Genomic DNA, 23,386 nt, shown 5'->3' with positions numbered 1-23,386 from the left:
AAGAATAAATCAAGAAAAAAAAATGGAGAATCAATCAAGTTGACCACACAATCTCAAAGTACAAATCAAGATCAGGCTTGTTTTGAAAGATGTAATGTCATTCTTTATCTATAAATTGCATCATTTATATGAAGAAGCACAAATGACATTGAAAATGCAGGATTACCAAGGTAGTAGACTGTAAAGTGAGTCAGTGAATTTGTGACAAGGTGACATAAGTGACCAAATTGTGCATAATATATACAGTGAACGAATGCAGAAAAGACTTTTTATATACACAATATACAAAAGGAGGGCCAGTATCGAGGGCAAACAATGACACTGTTTCATGGAGAAATCAAAAGTTGTATGAAAAACAGGTCTCGCACTGGTCCTAACAATTTTCGTCGACGTTTCAACCCAATATAAGCGACTTTAAATCGTCATGCAGGGTCTTCATCAGGACATTAAAATAAACGATGGCAACCTGCAAGAGCAAGTAAAGTGCGTGTCAAAAATATGTTGCGATTATTTAATTGTGTGATCCCGAATGATAAGGGCCATCACTCACCTAGCCAGTGATCTAGGATGGCCTGGCAGACAAACGTTCGTGCGTAGGGAAACAGAGCGCCTCATCAAATGTGGTCTCTGTAATTCAAAGTAAAAACGCGTGTTTCCGTCAGTAAACAACATAAGGTCTGCGCCTATTCATTTGTGAGGCTAAGAATAATGGTTAAAAATAATGGCCTCTAGGTAGACTGGTTCAAACAATTAAGCGATTCAATCATCCGTTTGCGGAAGTTGTGAGGCTAAGAATGATGGTTAAAAGTAATGGCCTCTATGTGGACTGGTTCAAAAAATTAAGCGATTTAATCATCCGATTAAGGAAGAGGAAAACAACTTCAGTGCTGAAAGAGGCGCTCACCTTAGACGGCGTGGTTCAATTAAATGAGGCTGACTCCGGTCAATAAATCACGTCGGAACCGATCCAAGTTCTACTTCCTATTTTAAACTGGGAGGATAAAAATTCAATCAGGATTGTTCACGACCGGGCTAGGCCGGGGGCACTGGTTATGGGGATGAACCTATCTTCGCGTTCAAACGGGCCAAGAATGTAAAAGACAGTGTTGTTAAGGCTTACCTCGAACCACCAAAAACACGTGGTCTCAGACAACAGCTGGGGCTACCTTCCATCGTGGGCCATTACAAGTGTGGCCAATGCAAAGCCTGTCCGTTGTCATTAGAGGGCTCTTCCTTCACCCATAATGACAGAACTTATAACTCATCAACTTTCACGAATTGCAACAGCTCCAATTTAATATACGTGATAAGATGTCCTTGTGATCTCTTATATGTGGGACAAACAACACAAAAAATAAAAGTAAGGATACTACAACACATGAGCCGTATCAGATGTAGAACACAAGGGGCCCCCATGGTGGATCATTTTCTGGCACTAAGCCATCTACCTGAAGAATTGAAATGGTGGGTGCTAGAGAAGGTCAGTCTTGCGCCAAGAGGGGGATCAATAGCTGTGAATCTGAAGAGAAAAGAGTGTAGATGGATTCATTTCCTTAATACTGTCCAGCAAGGTCTTAACAGCCTCGAGGAAACATCCAGGGAGATGGGGCAACTATGACACTTCTCCATGCACCCCATGTCGCACAACCGCTTAATTGTTTGAACCAGTCTACCTAGAGGCCATTATTTTTAACCATTATTCTTAGCCTCACAAATGAATAGGCGCAGACCTTATGTTGTTTACTGACGGAAACACGCGTTTTTACTTTGAATTACAGAGACCACATTTGATGAGGCGCTCTGTTTCCCTACGCACGAACGTTTGTCTGCCAGGCCATCCTAGATCACTGGCTAGGTGAGTGATGGCCCTTATCATTCGGGATCACACAATTAAATAATCGCAACATATTTTTGACACGCACTTTACTTGCTCTTGCAGGTTGCCATCGTTTATTTTAATGTCCTGATGAAGACCCTGCATGACGATTTAAAGTCGCTTATATTGGGTTGAAACGTCGACGAAAATTGTTAGGACCAGTGCGAGACCTGTTTTTCATACAACTTTTGATTTCTCCATGAAACAGTGTCATTGTTTGCCCTCGATACTGGCCCTCCTTTTGTATATTGTGTATATAAAAAGTCTTTTCTGCATTCGTTCACTGTATATATTATGCACAATTTGGTCACTTATGTCACCTTGTCACAAATTCACTGACTCACTTTACAGTCTACTACCTTGGTAATCCTGCATTTTCAATGTCATTTGTGCTTCTTCATATAAATGATGCAATTTATAGATAAAGAATGACATTACATCTTTCAAAACAAGCCTGATCTTGATTTGTACTTTGAGATTGTGTGGTCAACTTGATTGATTCTCCATTTTTTTTTTTCTTGATTTATTCTTTCAACAAAGCGATTGTTTTACCCATACCCGACAGAACCATTGTTTTCCTATAATACTCTAATCATTGAGCCACACTTCTCCACTCATTGAGCCACACTTCTCCACTCATTGAGCCAAACTTCTCAGCACATTAAACCCACACTGATGCCAGTGTGGGATTTAATGTACCAAGCACCCCAGAGGGCATCTTAGAGATGTCCCCTTAAACCTAACCTACAATCCACGTCTGCTCTGAGGCTGCCTAGGCTGCCACACAACAGACATGTTGCTGGACCCCTGGGTGGGAGAGCCCCTGCTCTCCTGGGCCTGCAACATTGCACATCCTGGGCGAGGTGCTAAATCTCCACCCCCAGGATGGGCAGGGGGAAGCTTCAAAGGCATGCCGCCTCTGTGAGCTTCCCCAGGCCACGGCAACCCCCCACTCTGGCGGGAAGCTTGGCCGGAAACCCCAAATACGGACAGGGGATGTGCCAGCCTGCCAACCCCACCCCTCAGGTGGGGGAGGCGAGGTGAAGCACATCTCCGGGCTCTCGACATCTTGAAGATGGGAAGCCCTACCCTATCAGGACTAGGCTACTGCACCCCTCCCACAGAAGAGAGGCAGGATTGGTCCCTGCCCTTCACCTACCTGTAACGCCCCTAAATCTAGTATTTAGGGGCACCCTGAACCTTCCTTCCCCAGATTCCGAAATACAAAGAAGAGCAAGAAGAAAGAAGACCTGCCCTGCAGCTGCTAAGAAGAGGAAGACACCAACTGCTTTGGCCCCAGCCCTACCAGCCTGCCGACCCTCGAACCTGCTCCTGCTCCAACCCGGCATCTCTTGTGGCCAGCAACCTCACAAACCCCGGAGGACCTGGCTACCTTTTGGCTCTAAGCCCCTGGGACTCCCATGAGTAGAGGCTCTACTCAAAACCTACCTCTAATCCCTGGCAGCAGCCCGGAACCGCGAACCCAGCACACTGCACCAGCCAAGCCTAGCCAGTGCCGGAGTGAACAAAGACCACGAGGGCAACCCCACGGCGACTGTGACCCCGAGTCCGGCACCCAAGGACCTCCCTCGACACTCCTGAAGAAGCCTGCAGCCTCAGAACAAGGTGCCCCCCCTACCGCGATCAACAGTGGGTAAGATTTCCCGACACCAAAAGGCACCCCTGCACACGGCACCCCGCGGCCCCCTGTGCCCAATCCCGGGGTACCTACCTATCCTCCAACTACCCAACTTATCTCTCGAAGTGGTGGCGGCACCTGAAGAATCCTCGTCCCCGAGCTTGCAGTCTTTTTCTAAACCGGAGATTTCCCATTGAAATCAATTGAGTGCCAGAAGGCTCAAAAGCACCCTGCACCCAGCCGCCCGAGTGGCCCAGGCAGTGCAACCTCTACACCTACCTACTTTCCCACTTGCCCTGAGTAAGTGACCAGGAGCCCGGCTCCCACAGCCGCGTGGCTTGCTAGTCAGCAGCCACCAACCAAGGCCCCCCCTATCCCTCATAGGATAACATTGGGCCTAACTCTCTCTGCACCCGGCCGCCCTAGAGTCGCTGAGGGTGAACCAACTGTACCTACCTGACCCTGGGGGACCCCTGAGTCTATGCCCAGAACCTCAACTCTGCCAGTCGAGTACTTACCTTTAAACCGATAACTCTATTTTCTTCATAGGGTATCATTGACTGGCTTTTTCCTGAAATTTCTTCTAAGTGTGGACTTTTCAAATCTTAAAATATTCACCAAAAATCAGCTGAGTAACGAAAACGAAAATACTCACCTGAGTTCCCAGTGCTGGATCTTGGTGGCCAGCACTGACTGAAAAATACTTACAACTGTGCTTACCAGTAACCCAATTTTCTCCCATAGGAAATCATTGACTGTTTTTCTGTGAAATTTCTGCTAAGTGTCAATTTCTGCAATCTTTAAATATTCTTTAAAAATCGTATAATATCTGAAAACGTAATTACTTACCTGTTTTGGATAAAGGTCCCAGTACTGAGTCTAGGTACCCAGTACTGGATTACAAAAGTAATGAGAACATACTGTACCTGCAACTTGAATTTTCTTCCATAGGGAATCATTGACCGTTTTCTTTGAAATATTTTCTGTGTCAACTTATAAAATAGCTAAATATTGTTTAAAAATCATTACAGTAATTAAGTCGACTTTCATCACTTGATTCTAAGTACTGACCCAGGACTGAAACTAGGATCCAGTCCTGGAATTCCAAAAGTAATCCTAAAAGTAATCTGTTGCAAATAACTTGAAATTTCCATTGAGCTCAATGCATTGTTGTGTTTAAAATAGTGTTGCCTAGTGCAACCACTTGTAACTGTTTACAAAAGTCAATTGCATATTGCAAAAGTATTTATAAAAAAGCATCTCATTCTGAGAAAGTATATTTTAGGGCCAAGTGTTGGTTCTAAAATAAAACAAGCATATATTTTTTATATATAAACCATTGGCCTAGAGTTCAGTTATTGAGTGTGTGAGACCATTTGCTGACTGAGTGTGTGCAACAAATGCTTTACACTGTCCTCTGATACTGCCTTGCTGCTCGAAAGCTACCACTTTAGAGAGTAAGGTTATATCTAACTTTAGCCTCTGTCAAACCCTTGGGGACTGTGGACTTTGTACACCCTGTACCTATTAGGGAACAGTATATACAGAGCCACTTTCTCACAGTGTGTGAATACCACTACCAATTCAGAGTACTTCTTTTCAGGGTCACTACATGCTCCAAGGGTGTTCCGAAAGGATCTTGTAGTGGTGCCACCCGATTGCAAAAACATGGGGTATACTCACTGTTTCCCTACCCCAATGATTGTCTGATCGAGATCAGCAGCTGTCCGCAGTGCCTCGCTCACTCAGGCGCAGCCGCCTCCACAGCTTGGGGTTAATTATTGATGGCATTCCAGCAGCTGTGGCCTCTTTTTACACCCAATCCTTGCAAGAGAGTGCCTTTTTTTGACATGGCTAGCCCCCACTTTTTGCCTTGTATTTGATGTGGTTTCGATTGTAGTGCACAGTGTCCCTGTCAACCAGGTCCCCTGTACCAGTGCTCTTCCCAAAAAACTATTCCACAATTGGCCCTTCAGGCCCCTGTAAGTCTCTAGTAAATGATACCTGGGTACCTAGGGACCCCTCACGTAGACCATGCAGACTGCCACTGCAGCAAGCATGGCCCGGTGCAGACAAAACGACAGTCGGTATGGCACACTGCCTGTATGCCATGTCATGCCAACTAGCACTGCTTAAAGTATAGGTAAGTCACCACTTGGTGCACTATACCACAGGTGTGGGCATATCTACATGAGCACGATATTTAAGGCCATTCTTAGATATTGTAAGCACCAAGGAAGCCATAGAGAGTACATGGGCTGAAACTCGACAACTATTTCCCCAACACAATGATGGCTTCTCTGAACTCCGGAGGTGTTTTTACCAAACCACCCCTTTCAATAAACCCAAACTTATGTCAGTGTGGGATTTATTGAACCATGTACCTAGAGGGTACCTCAGAGTTGCCCCCTGAAATCCTACCAAACCTGGTGTGTTCACAGACAGGCTGTAGAGCCTGCCCCCACCAGACATGTTTCTGGACCCCTGGGTCGAGAGCCTTTGCTCCCTGAGACCAGAAACAACGCACATCCTGGGGAGGTGTGACACCTCCTCCCCAAGGATGGGCACAGTGCTCGAGAGGGAAGATTCAAAGGCCTGTCCCCTTTGTAATGCGACCCGAGCCGTTGCTTCGAGCAGCAGATTACAGCCCCTGGTTTACACCTCTACTTTGGGTGGGAAAACATAGAAGAATAGGGTGTGCCCACCTATGCCAACTCCACCCCTAAGGTAGGCAAGGTGAAGCACATCTTTCAGTCCCTGTCATCTATAAAATGGGGAGACCCCTCACACGGGACCGTGGCATAATTGATGGTGCCCCTAAAGTTAGCATTTAGGAAGCTTCCCCAGACATGGAAACTAGTTCCTGCAGACCTAAGAAGGACGAAGAAGACGATATGCAGCAAAGCCTGAAAACGATTGCTAACTTGGCTGCAGCCCAACCGGCCTGTCTCAAGCTTCAAAGACCCTGCGAAGAAGATAGCGCCTTTCCTGCAGCCAGAGACTTCCAGAACCCGAGGAAGGCTCCCTGCCCTTCGACAATGACCAGAGACTCCTAAGGACAGCGGCTGTGTCCCCAAGAAACCCTACACAAAGTACTCCGGTGCCCTCCGGAATTGAGAGTCCTGCCCACTCTGCGCCCAACGCCTAAGGCCAATGTTCAGGTGAACCACCGACCCAGAACAGGTTCCCCAGCAATCCTGACCTCAAGTCCACTGTTGGCTGATCCCGCCTGTTTCTACAACGGCACCTGCAGCCTGAATCCAGAGGCTCCCTCTGACTGCAACCAGCTCCGGTATGAATAATCTGACTTCTAAAGGCACCTCTGCACCCGAAGCCCCTGGGCCTTGGTGAGCTGAACCGATGGTGCCCCTACGACCCCCTGCACCTTTACTTACCTCTGCTGTCCCTGGTCAGCCTCCAGTACCACGCCTGCAGCCTATTTGTCAGAAGCAAGTTCTCCATTGAAAAGCCTTGGGTGCCCGGCGCCCTATTTGCACCCTGCACCCAGCTGCCCCTGTGCTGCTGGTAGTGTATGTTTGTTGCTGCCTTTGGGTACTTAACAGCGACTTATGGGACTGTTCTTCTGGACTTGAGGTGAGTATGGGGCAAGGTCCAAGGCTACACCAACAGGTCACCTCGGAAGGCTCTGGATCGTCTGGGTGCAGATGTGTTATGGCACCCATTCAGTGGGAGCGGACTGGGCGGCCGGTCCGGTGGAACCCACAGGGGGGCTCGACCCTTGAAATGTTTGGGCATTTAGGGACATCGTTGGTCCACTTCCCATCTGGCTGTGGGGCTTTGGTGCAATGGTGTCTTTTGGTGTCTGGTTCGGTGCTGGAGTCACTAGCGGTTGGTGTCTGGAAGTCCAGACGGGGTAAACAAGGATGACCTTAGCTCCTGTGGGTCTGAAACCCCGTTGGCACCCTTTCGTTCCTTGGAATTGGGCTGTGGAGCACGGGTGCAGAGGTACTTTGAGCCGTCGGGCGGCGGCGATCGAAGACCCACTTCTTTGTCTTTGCTCTGCAGAAAAGGGACAAGCCGGGCAGCTGAGCCACTCCCAGTGTGGGGCTTACTGTCCCTGAAGTCCATAGACGTATAGGTCGATTTTCCATGGTGTTGGTGTCCGGTTTGGACACATCGAGCCTTGGTTGCTGAGAGGGGTCCGGTACCCCCAAGTATTGGTACTGTGCAGCGCCGGTCGTTTGGTCCTGCCGTCCCCACATTTGGAGCGAGGACGTATCTGACCTGTAGGAGCACGATGACCTCTTCCTGGGCGGCTCCATGCTGCAGGACTGTGAAACGGACATTGCTGCTTTGGTGCCTGCCGCTGCAGGGTAGTGGGTGCTCTACTCCAAAGGAGTTTATTTGTCGAATAGAGAAGCACTAGCAGCCCTCTTAGATTCTTAGAGTCTGCGCAGCAGCAGGTAAAGCTGGCAAGCTTTGCACCAAGTTAGTCGTGCTTCTCTGTTCTCAGGTGAGCAGTCTCTTTTTTCCCACTCCTTTTTGAACGTTGAAATCCAAAGTGCTGGTATCATGGGTCCCCTAAATACTCAATTTAGGGGCTTTCAGGGAACTGAGGGGTAGTTGTGAATGGACTATTTTCCACAGGGGTCACTTCACCCCCTCAATGACCACTTCCATTGGGGTTGTGCATCACCCTGTCCCAGAATTCCTAATTTCACCCCACACTAGATGGTAGAATTGTCCTAGTCCTGTTCACTTCAGTTAGCTCACGTTACAGGTGGTACTAGCCTGAGGGTGAACTAGCCTCCTGACCAGCTAATTTTCCTGCCTGTCCTGGTGCCAAATAGGCCCCAGGCAGGTGGTGGCATTTACCCTCTCTTGGGGAAGCCAGGGTTTTGCAGCGTGAATCTTTCTGGATTCACTATGCTGTGCATTATTCCGCGATCTGGTGGTTGGGTCCGGATTCGTAGTCTTTCTTTTGTTTTATTTTTTGTAGCCCAGGTGGGCGTCGACGTCCCACCATTTGGTGTACCTCTCGTGACGTCGGCGTGCTTCCTGCGGAAGTCCCACCTTTGGGGCGCCATCTTCAGATTCTTTTTTCCGCCGTTGGGTCTGGATCGTCATCGAGAAGCTCCAGAGTTTTAAACGAAGGAAGAAGGAAAATACGCGAGTTTCATCGAAGGAGAATTTACAGAAGACTACAGAGAGGAAGGAATTACAGCCGGGACGGCGAAGGAGGAGATCCTCGAAATTCTTCGACGCCCATAGGAAAATGCGCATTCAGGGACTCTGAGCGCAATGGACAAGACACCATTTAAATTCTGCCCTAACTGCCACCACAAGTACGCGCAGAAGGACCAACATCCGGTGTGCAACCTTTGCCTGCCGATCGACCACGAGAGCAAGGACTGCAACGTCTGTTACGCATTCACGCCGAAGACACTCTGGGTGAGAGACAGACAGAGGAGAGCCAACTTCAACATGGAAGGCAAGGGTAAGGCCTCGTCGCTGTACGATCTGGGCCTCTCCACCGACGATGAGGACAACATCGCCGAAGGATAAGAAAGCGCAGAGACCGATAAGAAAACGCCTGACGAGGTAAGAGACACATCGAGTGCGAAACCCCCGAAAGGGCCCCGAAAATCTGAATGCGACTCTCAAAAAACAGAGTCAAAGTCCTCAAAAGGAACACCCTCGACGACCGCGAGTGGATCCAAGGACAGAAGGCCCAGCGGATCCTTCGAAAAGGACTCCCAGGTGTCGAAGGCCGCCGAAAGACAGAGTTGGTCGAAGCAGGCCCACGTGGTGGGGCGCTCGGCGACGAAAGACAAGGCAGCGTCGACGCAAGCTCCGTCGAAGAGACCTGCGGTCGACGCCGAACACGTCTCCGAAATGGAGAAGAAAAAAAGAAGGCTCGAGGCGGAGATGGAGAGCATCCTTCAGAGGAAGAAGTTCGACGAATAAAAATGAAGAAATTCAAGATCCCAACGATCCCACCGACTGAGGTCGTCGAGATCGAGGAACAGGAAGAATTCGACGCCGAAGAGCTGTTGAAGGATCCGGAAGAGGAGGAAGAAGGCCCCTACTATGAGGGAGAAGATGAAGAAGAGGATCAGCAGTCGTTCTACGGCTCGGCACCGTCGACGACTCAGGAACTGGAATGGCAGGACATCGACACAGAAAATCCCGAAGAGCCCGTGGAGACTTATCCTTCGAGGCCTTCGCCGCCAGACGACATCGGAGCATACAACATGGTTGTCAAGAGCGCTGCAGCGGCTTTCGGAGTGAAATTAGACGAGGAGAAGCTGAAAGCAGATTTCCTATTCGAGACTCTGCTCCCCATCCAGACAAGGAGCCAGTTCCTCCCCATGCTCCAAAGTGTGATGAACCAAGGGAAGGACGTTTAAGGACCCAGCAACATGCCGGTCCATCACGCCCAGAACGGAAAAGAAGTACAAGCACTCCTCGCAGGATCCTTCTTACATCAAGGGATCGGTCACTGCCGACTCCATCATTGCTTCCACGGCCAGGAGAAGAGCCAATGTGCCGCGACCTCGGGAATACCTCCTGATAAGGAGAGCAGAAGGATGGACCTCACTGGAAGGAAGGTTGAAAGAAACGCCGCAATGCACTGGCGCATGGCAAACTCTAATGCACTACTGAACAGGCACCAGTACCAGCATTGGGATGAGATGGGGGAACTAATCCAGCATCTCCCAGAAGAGTACCGACAAAGGGCTTCCCATCTAGTGGAGGAGGGGAAGAATATCGCCAACTCATGCATTAAGACTGCATTGGACGGGGCTGAGACTTCGAGCAGACTAATGGCCATTGGGATCACGGAAAGGAGGCAGGCCTGGCTGAGAATTTCTGGATTCAAACAAGAGGTCCAGAACAACATACTGAACACCCCTTTCAATGGTGAAACGCTGTTCGGGGCACCGGTGGACGAGAAGCTCTCCCAACTGAAGAAGGAAAATGAGACGGCAAGGTCCATGGGGGACCTGCAATTCAGAGGGATGAGAAGAGGCACCCCAGCTCGGAGACCCTACGGAAGGGGAGGTAACCAGCAGGGAACGTCACACCAAGCATTTCAGCAAGGACAGCAGGGTGACAGTCGCAGCCAACTAGGACAGCAGAAGCAGAACTGGCAGTACCAACCTCGAGGCCAGTCCTTTCGCGGGAGGGGAAACGGACGTGGCCAAAGAAGAAGAGGGGGAGACCAACCCTCTTCTAAGTGACTTTGCACGCAAGGAGACGCTCACTCCCAGTATACCCCGAGGGGTGAAGCGCAAAATGAACACAGTGAGGGGGGTACACGAAACAATCGCCTACGAACATACAACACCGGTAGGCGGAAGACTGGGACTTTACCTTCAACAATAGCAAAAAATAACCACAGACAAATGGATACTCAACGTCGTACAGCACGGATACTGCATAGAGTTGGAGAAAAGGACTCCAAACAGGAAACCAAAGAGAAGACAACGCTCTGGTCAAGAGCTTGCTCAACTCAGGGAAGAGGCACAACAACTACTCCAAAAGGAGGCCATAGAACCAGTGCCATGCAGAGAAAGGAACAAGGGAGTGTACTCAAACTACTTCCTGGTCCCAAAGGTGGACGAAACACTAAGACCCATCCTGGATCTACGATTCCTAAACAAATTCATAAAGACGCAAAAATTCAAAATGACATCGCTACAAGAAGTGCTACCTCAAATACAAGGCGGAGACTACATGTCCACCGTGGATCTCAAAGATGCCTACCTGCACATCCCGATGAACAGGCGCCACAAGAACCTGTTAAGGTTCAACATCAACCAGGACCATTACCAATTCACAACCCTGGCATTCGGTCTAAAGTCCGCACCAAGGGTTTTCACAAAATACCTTGCAGCAGTAGCAGCGTAGCTAAGGAAGGAAGGGATTCATGTGTATCCTTACCTAGACGACTGGCTGATCAAAGCAAGTACTCGCGACAAGTGCGAGGAGCACGCAGAGCGGGTGACAAGAACACTAACAAACCTGGGGTTCTAGATAGACTGGGGAAGTGTCATCAATGGAACCAGAACAGGTTAAGATCTTCCTGGGAGCGCAGATCAACACCTTAGATAAAACAGTCATGCCCAGCGACAGGAGAACGGTAGCCCTGCTGAAGGAGACGCGTCTCTACCAGAAGGGGCGAGCTCAAACTCGTTTTGACCAGTGCCCAGTATATACCTTAAGATGGCTTCCCTGTTCACTCGTACTGTGAGTAATTGAACTGGACAGGACGGGCAGATCTGCTCATGGATAAGATAATGCACCCTGCCTTAGGGCTGTGAGGCCTGCTGTCGGGGTGACTAATAAGATATTGCTTGCAGTGTTAGGGGGCATGGCACACAAGGTGCGTGACATGTTGTGTTTTCACTTTTTAGGGCACCTTGTCACACAGCCTGAGGCAGTCTGCACGTTTTCTGTGCTGGGTCCTTTAGAGTGGCTCATTAGATGCTGGAGCTCTTAGGGGCCCTGTTTGATACTAATGCCCTAGCTACCAGGGGTACCACTTACTAGGGACTTACAGAGCTGCTAACGGCCTGTTGAATTGGGTATGAATTGACCAGTGAACTTGGGGAAAGAACACAGGCACTGGAGACCCGGTTAGCAGGAACCCAGTGCACTTCAGTCAAAGTTGCATCAAGTTAAAAAGTGGGGCGACTTCTGCAACAAAAACCCAGTTTCCTACACGTTAACATTGACTATTAGGAGTTACCAGCCTGTCTCTGGGAATAATTCAAGTGTGTGAATCTATGAAAGATATCAGTCCTAAAGAACTTTAGTTACAGGTAATTGACTTTTTTGCTCCTGGTGATGGCACTCTAAATGGGCACCAAACTACGCAACAGGAAGTGGCTTTGTTTCTTGGGTAATATTCCACAAAATAAAATTAAATCATAAGATATTTTAATCACACAAACGTGAAAACAACTGAGCAACAGCGAGAACTTTGCATATACCAGGTTATCACAGTGAGATGTACAGATGAATAAAAGTTTAAACTCTCATCCTTTTGTCCTATTTTCTACCTTCTTGTTTCCTCATGCAGAGACTTTGAGCAGCCGACACGAGACGGGCTCGGTGGTGATAACATTGGCAACCGCATGTTACAGGCCATGGGCTGGAAGGAGGGCAGTGGCCTAGGCAAAAAGAAGCAAGGCATTGTGAATCCCATTGAGGTGAGATTCAAGGCATCCGCTAACGAAGGGGAGAGTTAAAGGGATTTAGCGTCCAAGTGAGTCTGCAAATAGTCAGTTGTCTTCCTGTGGGAGCTTAGCTGCTGTGCTTTCAAGTGTTCTTTGTAGATTTCTCCACCACAAGGGATGCTTCTTGTTTGGCTGCACACAGTTGGTGTGCCAAATACCTGAATACTTTTATAAAAAAAATATTGCCTTTGGAGGGTGAAAGGCCATTAGTTGATCTAGGATTCCAACCTGTTTGATCTCTGAATGACCGCTTCTTGCTTCTTACACTTGCTTTTTAGGTCTCGCTGAGTCAGCACGCATGCGCTGCTCGGAGAGACATTTTGTAGGTGAGTTTTCAAAGTGCTGCTGGCTGGCGCATCCGCCAGCCTACTTTTGCCATCGCGCACACCACTCGTGCGGCGCGCGCGCTTGTTAAAATTCCTTTCCTGCCCGCTCACCAGCCTACTTGTTTTCTTTCTTCTTTGCTCTCTACTGTCCTAGCTTCTTTTCTCAGTTCCTTTCTTCCTCCCACTGCTCATTCATTCTGTATTTTCTTCCTTCCTGACTTATTTCTGATGCCTATATTGCCTACATTTCTTTGCCTTCGTCTCTTTCCTCCCCCCTTCTTTTTATTCTGTCCTTCGTTCCTTCCTTCTATCCATCTTTCACTAACTTCCATAACACTCTCCTCCTGCCCTGGATTTCCTTCCCTTCGCCCAAGGCTTCTTCTACTCGTTTGCTCCATTTCTCCATCTTTGACTCCCTCGTTCATTGCTATTCCAGACCTGTTCCCAGGCACGGGTGTCTCTTTCTGCCCTCCATCTCCTCTAATCACCCAGCTCTTCCCGTGACCTCTGCTCCTTTCAATCACGGAGAAAACCACCGTTACCATAACAACCTAATGCGATCACTGAGAAACAGCCGGGCTCCTCTGCAGTCGCCGTCAGTTGCAGCGGCCACCTGGGGCCTTGAACTATCTGTTATTGGCAGTTTACCTCACCAATCACGATGCTCCTCTTTACAAGTGGCCGGGTAACCAAAGTTACCGGGTGCCATACATATTTCCTACTGCTCCAGGGGACGTGTGATCACTACCTTCAAGTCACACTTACAACTGGCCAGATGTCTGACTCTTTATCTCTGCTTGGTGTTTCTCCTTTCCCTCGGGTAATATGTTTCACAATGTGTAGTTGTCTGCCCTCTTTTTTTGGTGCAGCTTGTTAGCGTGAGTCTGTTGTGTTCAGAGATTTGCACTGCTGGCACAAAACTTCAAGATCCGCACAAAACCTTGTAATTCCAGAAAGACTGTCTTGGGTAGTGCAGAAATTGTAATTCACGGACCACACAATTTCCTAATTATACTAATTACCGGGCAGATTCTTCCAATATTTGTATTCCAGTCCTCATTAGCGTGCCTTTGAAAGCGCAGACGCTCTGCCAGGCATGCAACATTCACACTCTGTTAATTTGATGGGGGCGGGTCGGGCCTGCCCTGCTGCAAGCTGTGTGTGCCACATCTGTGTGTGTTTGAGTCTCGTGTTAATAATCCAGCCTCTCCCAGCTCCAGGGTGTCTTGCTGGCTTGCAGTTTCAACAATTCAGCAGCTCTTTAATCAATTGTAACAGTAACCCAAGTGCGATCCATATTGCCAGAGCTCCCAAGCAGATTTCATGGTTTATCACAACATTAACTTCCAAGATAAAACGCAGTTGTGCCTCCTTGACCTCAGTTAATCAGCAATATGCCGAGAAGCTGGAATGTGCAACAAGAACAAAATGGCAGCCTTCGCCATGTGTCCTTCTTTCCATAGCTGACTGTTTTGTTTTTATTTGTTTAGACTCTTATAAATCCGCATGCACGCTGTTGCGGGCACTCACATACATCCGCAGTGACTGCTTTCCCTTTCTGCGTACATTATTTGGCTTAACTGCTATAAGTGCAATATATCATGATATGTTTATTTTACACCTCAAATTCAAGCAATAGGTCAGATCACATCCTTAGGACTTGGGTACACGCACAATGGTCTCCCAGATAAAAAACAATGGTGGGGAGGAGCAGCCGTTTTTGCTCTGCTGATCTGTTAGCGAAGAGGGACACTGGAGGATAGCAAAGTGATGAACAAAAACTATCCACTCAGACCAGCTATACTGGAGTCCTTAATACAATGTCTAACGCTGATAAATATTGTCCCAAAAAGAGGGGAAAGAATAACTTCTGAAAGCTCTTTTTTCTGTTGGTCACAAAAGGTTTGGCAACAGTTGTGCTGATAAGCCAGACATATCACGCCTTGGCATAGCCAATAGATCTCGCCTTAGGGGCCTTATAAGTGCTTAGCCATGCAACAGTTGATGTTGTTGCACCAAGGATATTGTGCTGGATAACTAAACACTTATAAGGTCCCAAAGGTGAGACCTATTGGCTATGCCAATGCTGGTCTCGTATAGCTGTCTGTTTTTAAATTTAGATTGTGATGGGCAAACCGTTTAAGAATCTGTTGTTAGGCCTATGGTGATGCTATGATTTGCTGTAATGGATTTCTCCACTGTGATCCGGGGTAGAACACTTAGTATGCCTTGGAAGTATGTCCTCTGACCAGGGATATCAGGAACCTCAAACAAACGCTACCTTCACAGTACAAGGAAGTTGTTTCATGCACCAAACTTAGATGGACACTGAGCATATCATTTTTTTATTTTTATTTTTAAATCCGACTACTTTTTCTGATTATCTACAAATAATTAGATATTGAAAACTGAGTACCTAAAACACATTGCTGCCTGTTAAGTTTAAATTATAAGTCATAAGATGACACATCGATTGTTTTCTTGCAGTGCAATTCTCTCTTTAAATGTAATATCTTGTCACTGCAAAACACGTTTGAGGAAATTCTATAACCCCAGTGTGTTTCAGGCCAGGATTGGTCCTTCATCAGTGGGATAGTTCAATCATTTAGGGATTGTCAAATCAAAAACATATTCAACTTCAATACAAAGGTCGATAGCATGTTGTGCACTTAACAAAAGTCATGGTGCACAAATTGAGTTGCAAGTAGAACAGGCTTGTGATTAACGGGGGAGTGAATAGAGTGTAAAGAGGGTTAAATATCTGCTAAAAAGCAAGAAATTTGATTCTCACTTGAGTTTGTAGGTACAATGGTGGCTCCTTAGCAGGGGCTTCAGAGCATAGCCCTGCCTCCTGCGAACCTCCACTTACTGCCTAATTATTTAACTTGACAGTTTTCAATAAAACACAAATTTCATGTTATCCTGAACACTGTCAGTGCGCCCCAGGTCAGCTCCCTCTTCCTCGTCTCCAGGCTCCCGATGACAAGAGGGGGCCTGAGCCACGATCTAGCTGCAGAGTGCTCTTTAAAAGCATAGCACTCTGTGGGGTAATCTCTAGTTTGGGCGTGAGAGATTGGAGATTGAGAGTGGGTAGAAGGGAGTCGGGTGCAGCAATCAGTAGTGCAGCAGTTGCAGGGTTAGTGTAAATGAGTTTGTAAATGAGGGAAGCTGAGAGTAGGAGTACATTTGTGTGTGATTGACAATGAGTGGAAGTGAGTATGAGAGAGAATGAGTAAGTAATAGTGTGTGCTATAGTGTAGAGGAAGACCGTGAATGTGAGAGGCAGTATGAGAGAGAGTAAGAGTGTGTTTGAGGCATATGAGCTGCAGAATACATACTTGTGCATAGATCGCCATCTGATTTTGGGCTCGGATGTTTGCAGTCTGTTGTCTTGGAAGAAGTCTTTGTAGTCACGAGATAGAGGACTCCTCCCTTGGATGACAGTGTTCATGGGCATCGATTCCATCCTCAGATTGTTTTTTCCCGCCATCGGGTTCGGATGTGACTTGCTGCGGTTCGGTACCGTGTTTCCAAACCTTTTCGATGCGCAACCATCACCACTCGACGGTATTGTTTCGTTCGCATGCCCTTTGACGCGCTCACTCTCAAATCCTCGATTACGGTCGTCGACGCGGGCCGCTGGGCTTATCGGCGCAATTTGGGCCTACGGCTAATGGAAAGGACTCAATTAAAAAAATTCACCCATTGTGGAGCTAAATTTCCACACAGTGACCACCACAAGGTCTGCAACCTCTGTTTCTCGCCAGAACACGAGGAAAAGGTTGCCAGGCCTGCGCCTCTTTTCGATCCAAAAAGACAATCCGTGATAGCTGTGAGAAAGTGCCATCTTTCTTGCATGGTATGCCCCCACTTTTTTGCCGAATTGCTGAATCTACTTTGACTGAGTGTGCCCTGGACTCCTGCCTGTCGGTGCCCAGGGCCTATGTTCCTTCCCTAAAACACAAAACACAAATTGGAAAACCCTGGCCACATGTCAGCCCCTGGTAAATGGTAACCTAGGTACCCAGGGCCTTGTGACCAGAGAAGGCCTCTAAGGGCTGCAGCACTCATTGTGCCACCCTTAGAGGCCCTGTACCCTTACACACACACACTGCCCTTGCAGGCTGAGTGTCTGGGTACAAGACAAAACAAAGTCGACATGGCACACATCCCTGTGTGCAATGCCCATCACGTACACTGCCATGGCATACATCAGCCACCCCTCTAGCTGGGTGCCTTATGCCAATGGTGTGGGCACAGGAGCAGGAGCCCTGTGCCCCTACAGTACCCAGGTCCATTCCTTGGCACTGTAAGTGCAGTGCTGCCATTTAAGAGTATATGGTGCTGGGAGCTCGTCAAACACAAACTCCACAGCACCATAATGGCAACACTGAAGACTGAGAAGTTTGGTATCAAACTTCTCAGCACATTAAACCCACACTGATGCCAGTGTGGGATTTAATGTACCAAGCACCCCAGAGGGCATCTTAGAGATGACCCCTGAAACCTAACCTACAATCCACGTCTGTTCTGAGGCTGCCTAGGCTGCCACACAGCAGACATGTTGCTGGACCACTGGGAAGGAGAGCCCCTGTTCTCCTGGGTCTGCAACAATGCATTCTGGGCGAGGTGCTAAATTTCCTCCCCCAGGATGGGCAGGGGGAAGCTTCAAAGGCATGCCGCCTCTGTGAGCTTCCCCAGGCCACTGCAACCCCCCACTCTGGCGGGAAGCTTGGCCGGACACCCCAAATAAGGACAGGGGATGTGCCAGCCTGCCAACCCCACCCCTCATGTGGGGGAGGCGAGGCGAAGCACATCTCCGGGCTCTCGCCATCTTGAAGATGGGAAGCCCTGCCCAATCAGGACTAGGCTACTGCCCCCTCCCACAGGAGAGAGGCAGGATAGGGGGTGTACCCACCCCAGGACAGGGACCCATTGGTCCCTGCCCTTCACCTACCTGTAACGCCCCTAAATCTAGTATTTAGGGGCACCCTGAACATTCCTTCCCCAGATTCCAGATTCACAACTACAAAGAGCAAGAAGAAAGAAGACCTGCCCTGCAGCTGCTAAAAAGAGGAAGACACCAACTGCTTTGGCCCTAGCCCTACCGGCCTGTCGACCCTCGAACCTGCTCCTGCTCCAACCCGGCATCTCTTGTGGCCAGCAACCTCACCAACCCCGGAGGACCTGGCTACCTTTTGGCTCTAAGCCCCTGGGACTCCCATGAGTAGAGGCTCTACTCAAAACCTACCTCTAATCCCTGGCAGCAGCCCGGAACCGCGAACCCAGCACACTCTGCACCAGCCAAGCCTGGCTAGTGCCGGAGTGAACAAAGACCCCGAGGACGACCCCACTGCGACTGTGACCCCGAGTCCGGCACCCAAGGACCTCCCTCGACACTCCTGAAGAAGCCTGCAGCCTTAGAACAAGGTGCCCCCCCTACCGCGATCAACAGAGGGTAAGATTTCCCAACACCAAAAGGCACCCCTGCACGCGGCGCCCTGCGACCCGTGCCCAATCCCGGGGTACCTACCTATCCTCCCAACTTACCTCTCGAAGTGGTGGTGGCACCTGAAGAGTCCTCGTCCCCGAGCTTGCAGTCTTTTTCTAAACCGGAGATTTCCCATTGAAATCAATTGAGCGCCCGAGGGCTCAAAAGCACTCTGCACCCAGCCGCCCGAGTGGCCCTGGCAGTGAAAACTCTACACCTACCTACTTCCCCACTTACCTCGAGTAAGTGACCAGGAGCCCAGCTCCCACAGCCGCGTGGCTTGCCAGTCAGCAGCCACCAACCAAGGCCCCCCTATCCCACATAGGATAACATTGGGCCTAACTCTCTCTGCACCCGGCCGCCCTAGAGCCGCTGAGGGTGAACTAACTGTACCTACCTGACCCTGGGGGACCCCTGGGTCTACGCCCAGAACCTCAACTCTGCCAGTCGAGTACTTACCCTTAAACCGATAACTCTATGTTCGAGGCATATGAGCTGCAGATTATACACTGTGCATAGATCGCCATCTGGTGTTGGGCCCGGATGTTTGCAGTTTGTTTTTCCTCTTGGAAAGTCTTTGGAAGTCACGAGGTCGGTGACTCCTCCTTTGGTTCATATTGCGCATGGGCTTCGGCTCATCCTCAGTTTTTTTTTGTTCCGCCATCGGGCTCGGATGTAATACTTCGCGCTCCGGTTCCGAACTTTTCCCGTTCAGCGATCGACGCAAAATCCTCGCTCATCGAGATCCTTCAGATAATAAATCATCTTAATCACCTTCTCTTCGGCACTTCTTCGATTCCGGTCGTCGACGGCGGCCTTCGGGCCTATTCCGCCTCCGGTCTCGGCTGATGGAAAGAACTCCCTTCAAGAAGTGCCCTCGAAGTGGGTCCAAATTCCCCCACACCGATCTTCATGAGGTGTGCAACCTCTGCCTCTCCCCTGAACACGAGGCCCGAGACTGTCCCGCCTGCAAGTCTTTTCGATCTAAAAAGACTATTCGAGATCGAAGGGCCAGATGCAACATGGCGCACTCCTCGACCTCCGCTCCAGTCGACCTCTTCGGGGACGACGTCGAAGCTCCGGGACAGCAGAACATCGTCAGTGCTTCCGAGGCCGACGACTCAGATGTGGAGGACATCACCCCGGCGCAGAGGGTCGTGAGTACTATACCCCCTCCCACACCGATACCCAAAAAGGCTTCGGTCACGCCTTCGGGCCTAGGCAAGACCAAGGATACTGCTTCTCACACCCCACCTTCGGGCCCTGTAAACAAGCCTGTTAAGCCTTCCGGCAGCTCGGGCTGGAGCCAGCCTACCAGCGGTACCGAAAGACACCCTTCGGCACCGAAGAAAAAATCCGCCTCCACCCCCACACCGAGCCCAGCACCAGAGCCCTCGGTGTCGAAACCTGCCCTCCCGGTGCCGACCAAACATCACAAGGCCCTCGGCACCGACATTCCCGTGCCGAAGCCTCTTTCGGCACCGAACAAAAAATCGGAGGTCCCGAAGAAGCACGGCTTAGACAAACCTAAAAAGCCGTCGGCCCCGAAAACCTCGGCGCCGACCGAACAACTAGTGTCGCAAGAACTTTTCACACCGGATCCTCTGCAAAAGACACTTACCAAGGATCCAAAAACTGGACATTTGACACTGTCTTAAAAAAAGGGACACTTGGACAAACCAGCTCCACCTCCACCTCCAAAGAGGAAGGACACTGCTACCTCCCCTTTCAGAGTGCCTTCCCCACCTCCTCCACCCTCCCCACCTCCACCTTCTCCACCCCTGCCTCATCGCTCTCCAACCTTGTCTCCTGTCCCAGACGATTTAGGAGACCCTTACTATGATCCAGCAGATGTGCCACAAGACCCCACCCCTACTGGATCTCCAGACCCATGGAACGACTATAACAATCCGGACATCCCAGATGTCCCACAGGATGACCTTTACCCATCTAGGCCATCCCCACCAGAAGATTTGTTAGGCTTTCACCACCTACTACAGAGGGCGGCACATTACCACGGGGTGGAGTTACATACTGACCCAGTGGAGGAAGATTTTCTCCTAGACACCTTCGATAATGCACATAGGTCTACTGCCATTCTATCTATGTTAAAGGGAGTAATCAAACATGCACCGGAGGTTTTTAAAGACCCAGTCAGGGCCAGGGTCCTAAACCCCCGTATAGAGAAAAAATACAAAGCCGCCCCCACAGATCCTTCATACATTAAAGGCCCTGCACCATTGGATTCCTTAGTGGTATCTACAGCTAGGAAGCGTTCAAATTCTCAGGCGAAGCACCACCACCTGACATAGAGTCCAAGCTCCTAGACGCGTCAGGGAAGCGCACTGCGTCACAAGCCGCCAATATATGGCGTATCGCCAACACGCAAGCGCTATTGGCCAGATACGACAGGGCGCATTATGATGAGTTAGAGACCATCATCAACCATCTCCCTGAAAAATACAAGAATAGGGCTAATGAATTGATCCAAGAGGGAAAAACAATAACTAATACCTCTATACGCTGTGCCCTAGATGCGGCAGATACAGCCTCCAGGGCCATAAACACCAGTGTCCTTCTCCGTCGCCATGCCTGGCTCAGAGTTTCAGGTTTTAAACCTGAGGAACAAGCCTCCATATTGAACCACCCATTCGACCAACATCATCTATTTGGCCCAAAAGTTGATGAAGCCCTTGAAAAGATGAAAAAAGATACTAATACGGCGAAATCCATGGGAGCCCTACAGTCTCACACTCCTAGGCGCTCTTTTCGCCGCTCTTCCTTTCGGGGTACTCCTCGGATAGTGCATCCACGTCCTACAAATCCCCTCCTCAATCTACCTTCACAAAGGGTTATCAAAGAGGCGGATACAGAGGTAATAATAATAAAGGCAGAGGCAAGACAAATACCGCCCGCTCTGCAACACCGCCTACCCAATGACTTTCCCCCGCTCCCTCCAGACCATTCCACTCCGGTCGGGGGCAGAATACAACATTTCCTTCACGTCTGGGAGACAATCACCTCAGACAGATGGGTGACCCAAATTATTCATTCAGGGTATTGCCTAGAATTAACATCTACCCCCCCCCCCCCCCCCCCCCCCCCCCAAACATTCCACCGAGGCAACGCCCAATGTCTCATGCCACGTTACTAAAACAGGAGGTAGTCTCCCTCCTGCAAAAACAAGCCATAGAGCAGGTCCCCATCAATCAACAAAATTTAGGGGTCTACTCCCTGTACTTTCTGATTCCAAAGAGAGACGAGACTCTACGACCTATCCTAGATCTCAGGCCTCTAAATACTTACATACAGTCAGACCATTTTCACATGGTAACCCTTCAACAGGTTCTTCCACTCCTCTCCCAGAACGACTTTCTCACCACTCTGGACTTGAAAGACACATACTTTCACATTCCAAAACACCATGCTCACAGAAAGTACCTCAGATTTGTAGTGGATGGGCAACACTACCAGTTCAAGGTGATCCCGTTCGGGGTAACAACAGCACCAAGGGTATTCACCAAGTGCCTAGCAGTAGTGGCGGCACATCTCAGAAGACAGCACATTCACTTCCTGTTTTTGGAGGACTGGCTAATAAAAGCCACGTCCTACGAACAATGTGTGCAACACACCGCTGCTACAATCCAACTACTTCACCAGCTAGGTTTCAGGGTGAACCACCAAAAGTCCCACCTGGTACCATCACACACAAAACAATACCTCGGTGCCACCATAGACACCTCAAAAGCCATAGCCTATCCCAATCCTGCCAGGATTGCAAATATACAGGCTCTGCGTCAAAAATTCATATGTCAGCACTCTCTCCCAGCAAGGGTGTTTATGAAACTTATAGGGATGATGGCCTCTTGCATCTTCATAGTGCCCCATGCAAGACTCCAGATGCGTCCACTCCAAGAGTATTTAGCGCGCCAGTGGAACCAGGCCCAGGGGCAACTGACAGATCTGGTGTTGGTAGACGGTCGCACCCACCGTTCTCTGCAGTGGTGGAACACCACAAACCTTTCCAAAGGTCGACCGTTCCTGGACCCGGTCCCACAAATAATCCTAACAGACGCATGGCTCTCCGGCTGGGGAGCTCATCTGTTACATCTCACAGTACAGGGCACATGGACGCCGCAACAGAAGTTACTCCACATAAACCATCTGGAGTTACTGGCAATCTTCCTGGCCCTAAAATCCTTCCAGACGCAGATTTCAGGCAAGGCAGTCCTCATTTGCACAGACAACATGACTGCCATGTACTACATTCAAAAACAGGGGGGCACACACTCTCCACAGCTCTCTCAATTAGCACAGAGCATATGGAGATGGGCAATTCCACAGAAAATCTTTCTCCTGGCCCAACACGTCCCAGGAGTCCAAAACACCATGGCAGATCTGCTCAGCAGACAAACGCAACAGATTCACGAATGGGAACTTCACCCACAAGTTCTTCACCTGTTGTTTCAGAAGTGGGGGCATCCACACATAGACCTATTCGCCACCCTCAAACAAAAAATGCCCAAGCTTCGCCGCCAGATATCCACACCCATTGTCCAAAGGCAATGCGATATGGATGAACTGGTCAAACAAATTTGCATACGCTTTTCCACCTCTCCCACTAATTCCATTAGTGGTGCGAAAGCTACAACAGCATTCCCTAACACTGATCCTAGTAGCTCCAACATGGGCCAGACAACCGTGGTACACCACACTGCTGGAACTCTTGGTAGTACCACACCAAAAGCTGCACCTCTCACCATGCCTCCTAACCCAGAACCATGGAGAGATCAGACACCCGAACCCAGCTCAGCTAAACATTGCGATCTGGCTCCTGAGGTCCTAGAA

The 23,386-nt window shown here is 49.3% G+C and overlaps 1 protein-coding gene across 1 annotated transcript in view; it reads left to right on the top strand.

The window, feature by feature from the left end:
- Nucleotides 1-23,386, top strand: part of LOC146797067 (RNA-binding protein 10-like) — a 297,765-nt gene that overhangs the window by 267,531 nt on the left and 6,848 nt on the right. Inside the window, exon 25 of the mRNA XM_085629688.1 lies at nucleotides 12,565-12,694. Within this exon, the coding sequence (XP_085485814.1) occupies nucleotides 12,565-12,694 (130 nt within the window). The remainder of the gene's footprint in view (nucleotides 1-12,564; nucleotides 12,695-23,386) is intronic.

The sequence above is a fragment of the Triturus cristatus genome, chromosome 10, assembly GCF_964204655.1.
Source record: "Triturus cristatus chromosome 10, aTriCri1.1, whole genome shotgun sequence".
Lineage (NCBI taxonomy): Eukaryota > Metazoa > Chordata > Amphibia > Caudata > Salamandridae > Triturus > Triturus cristatus.
This window is presented reverse-complemented; position numbering and strand designations above follow the sequence as displayed.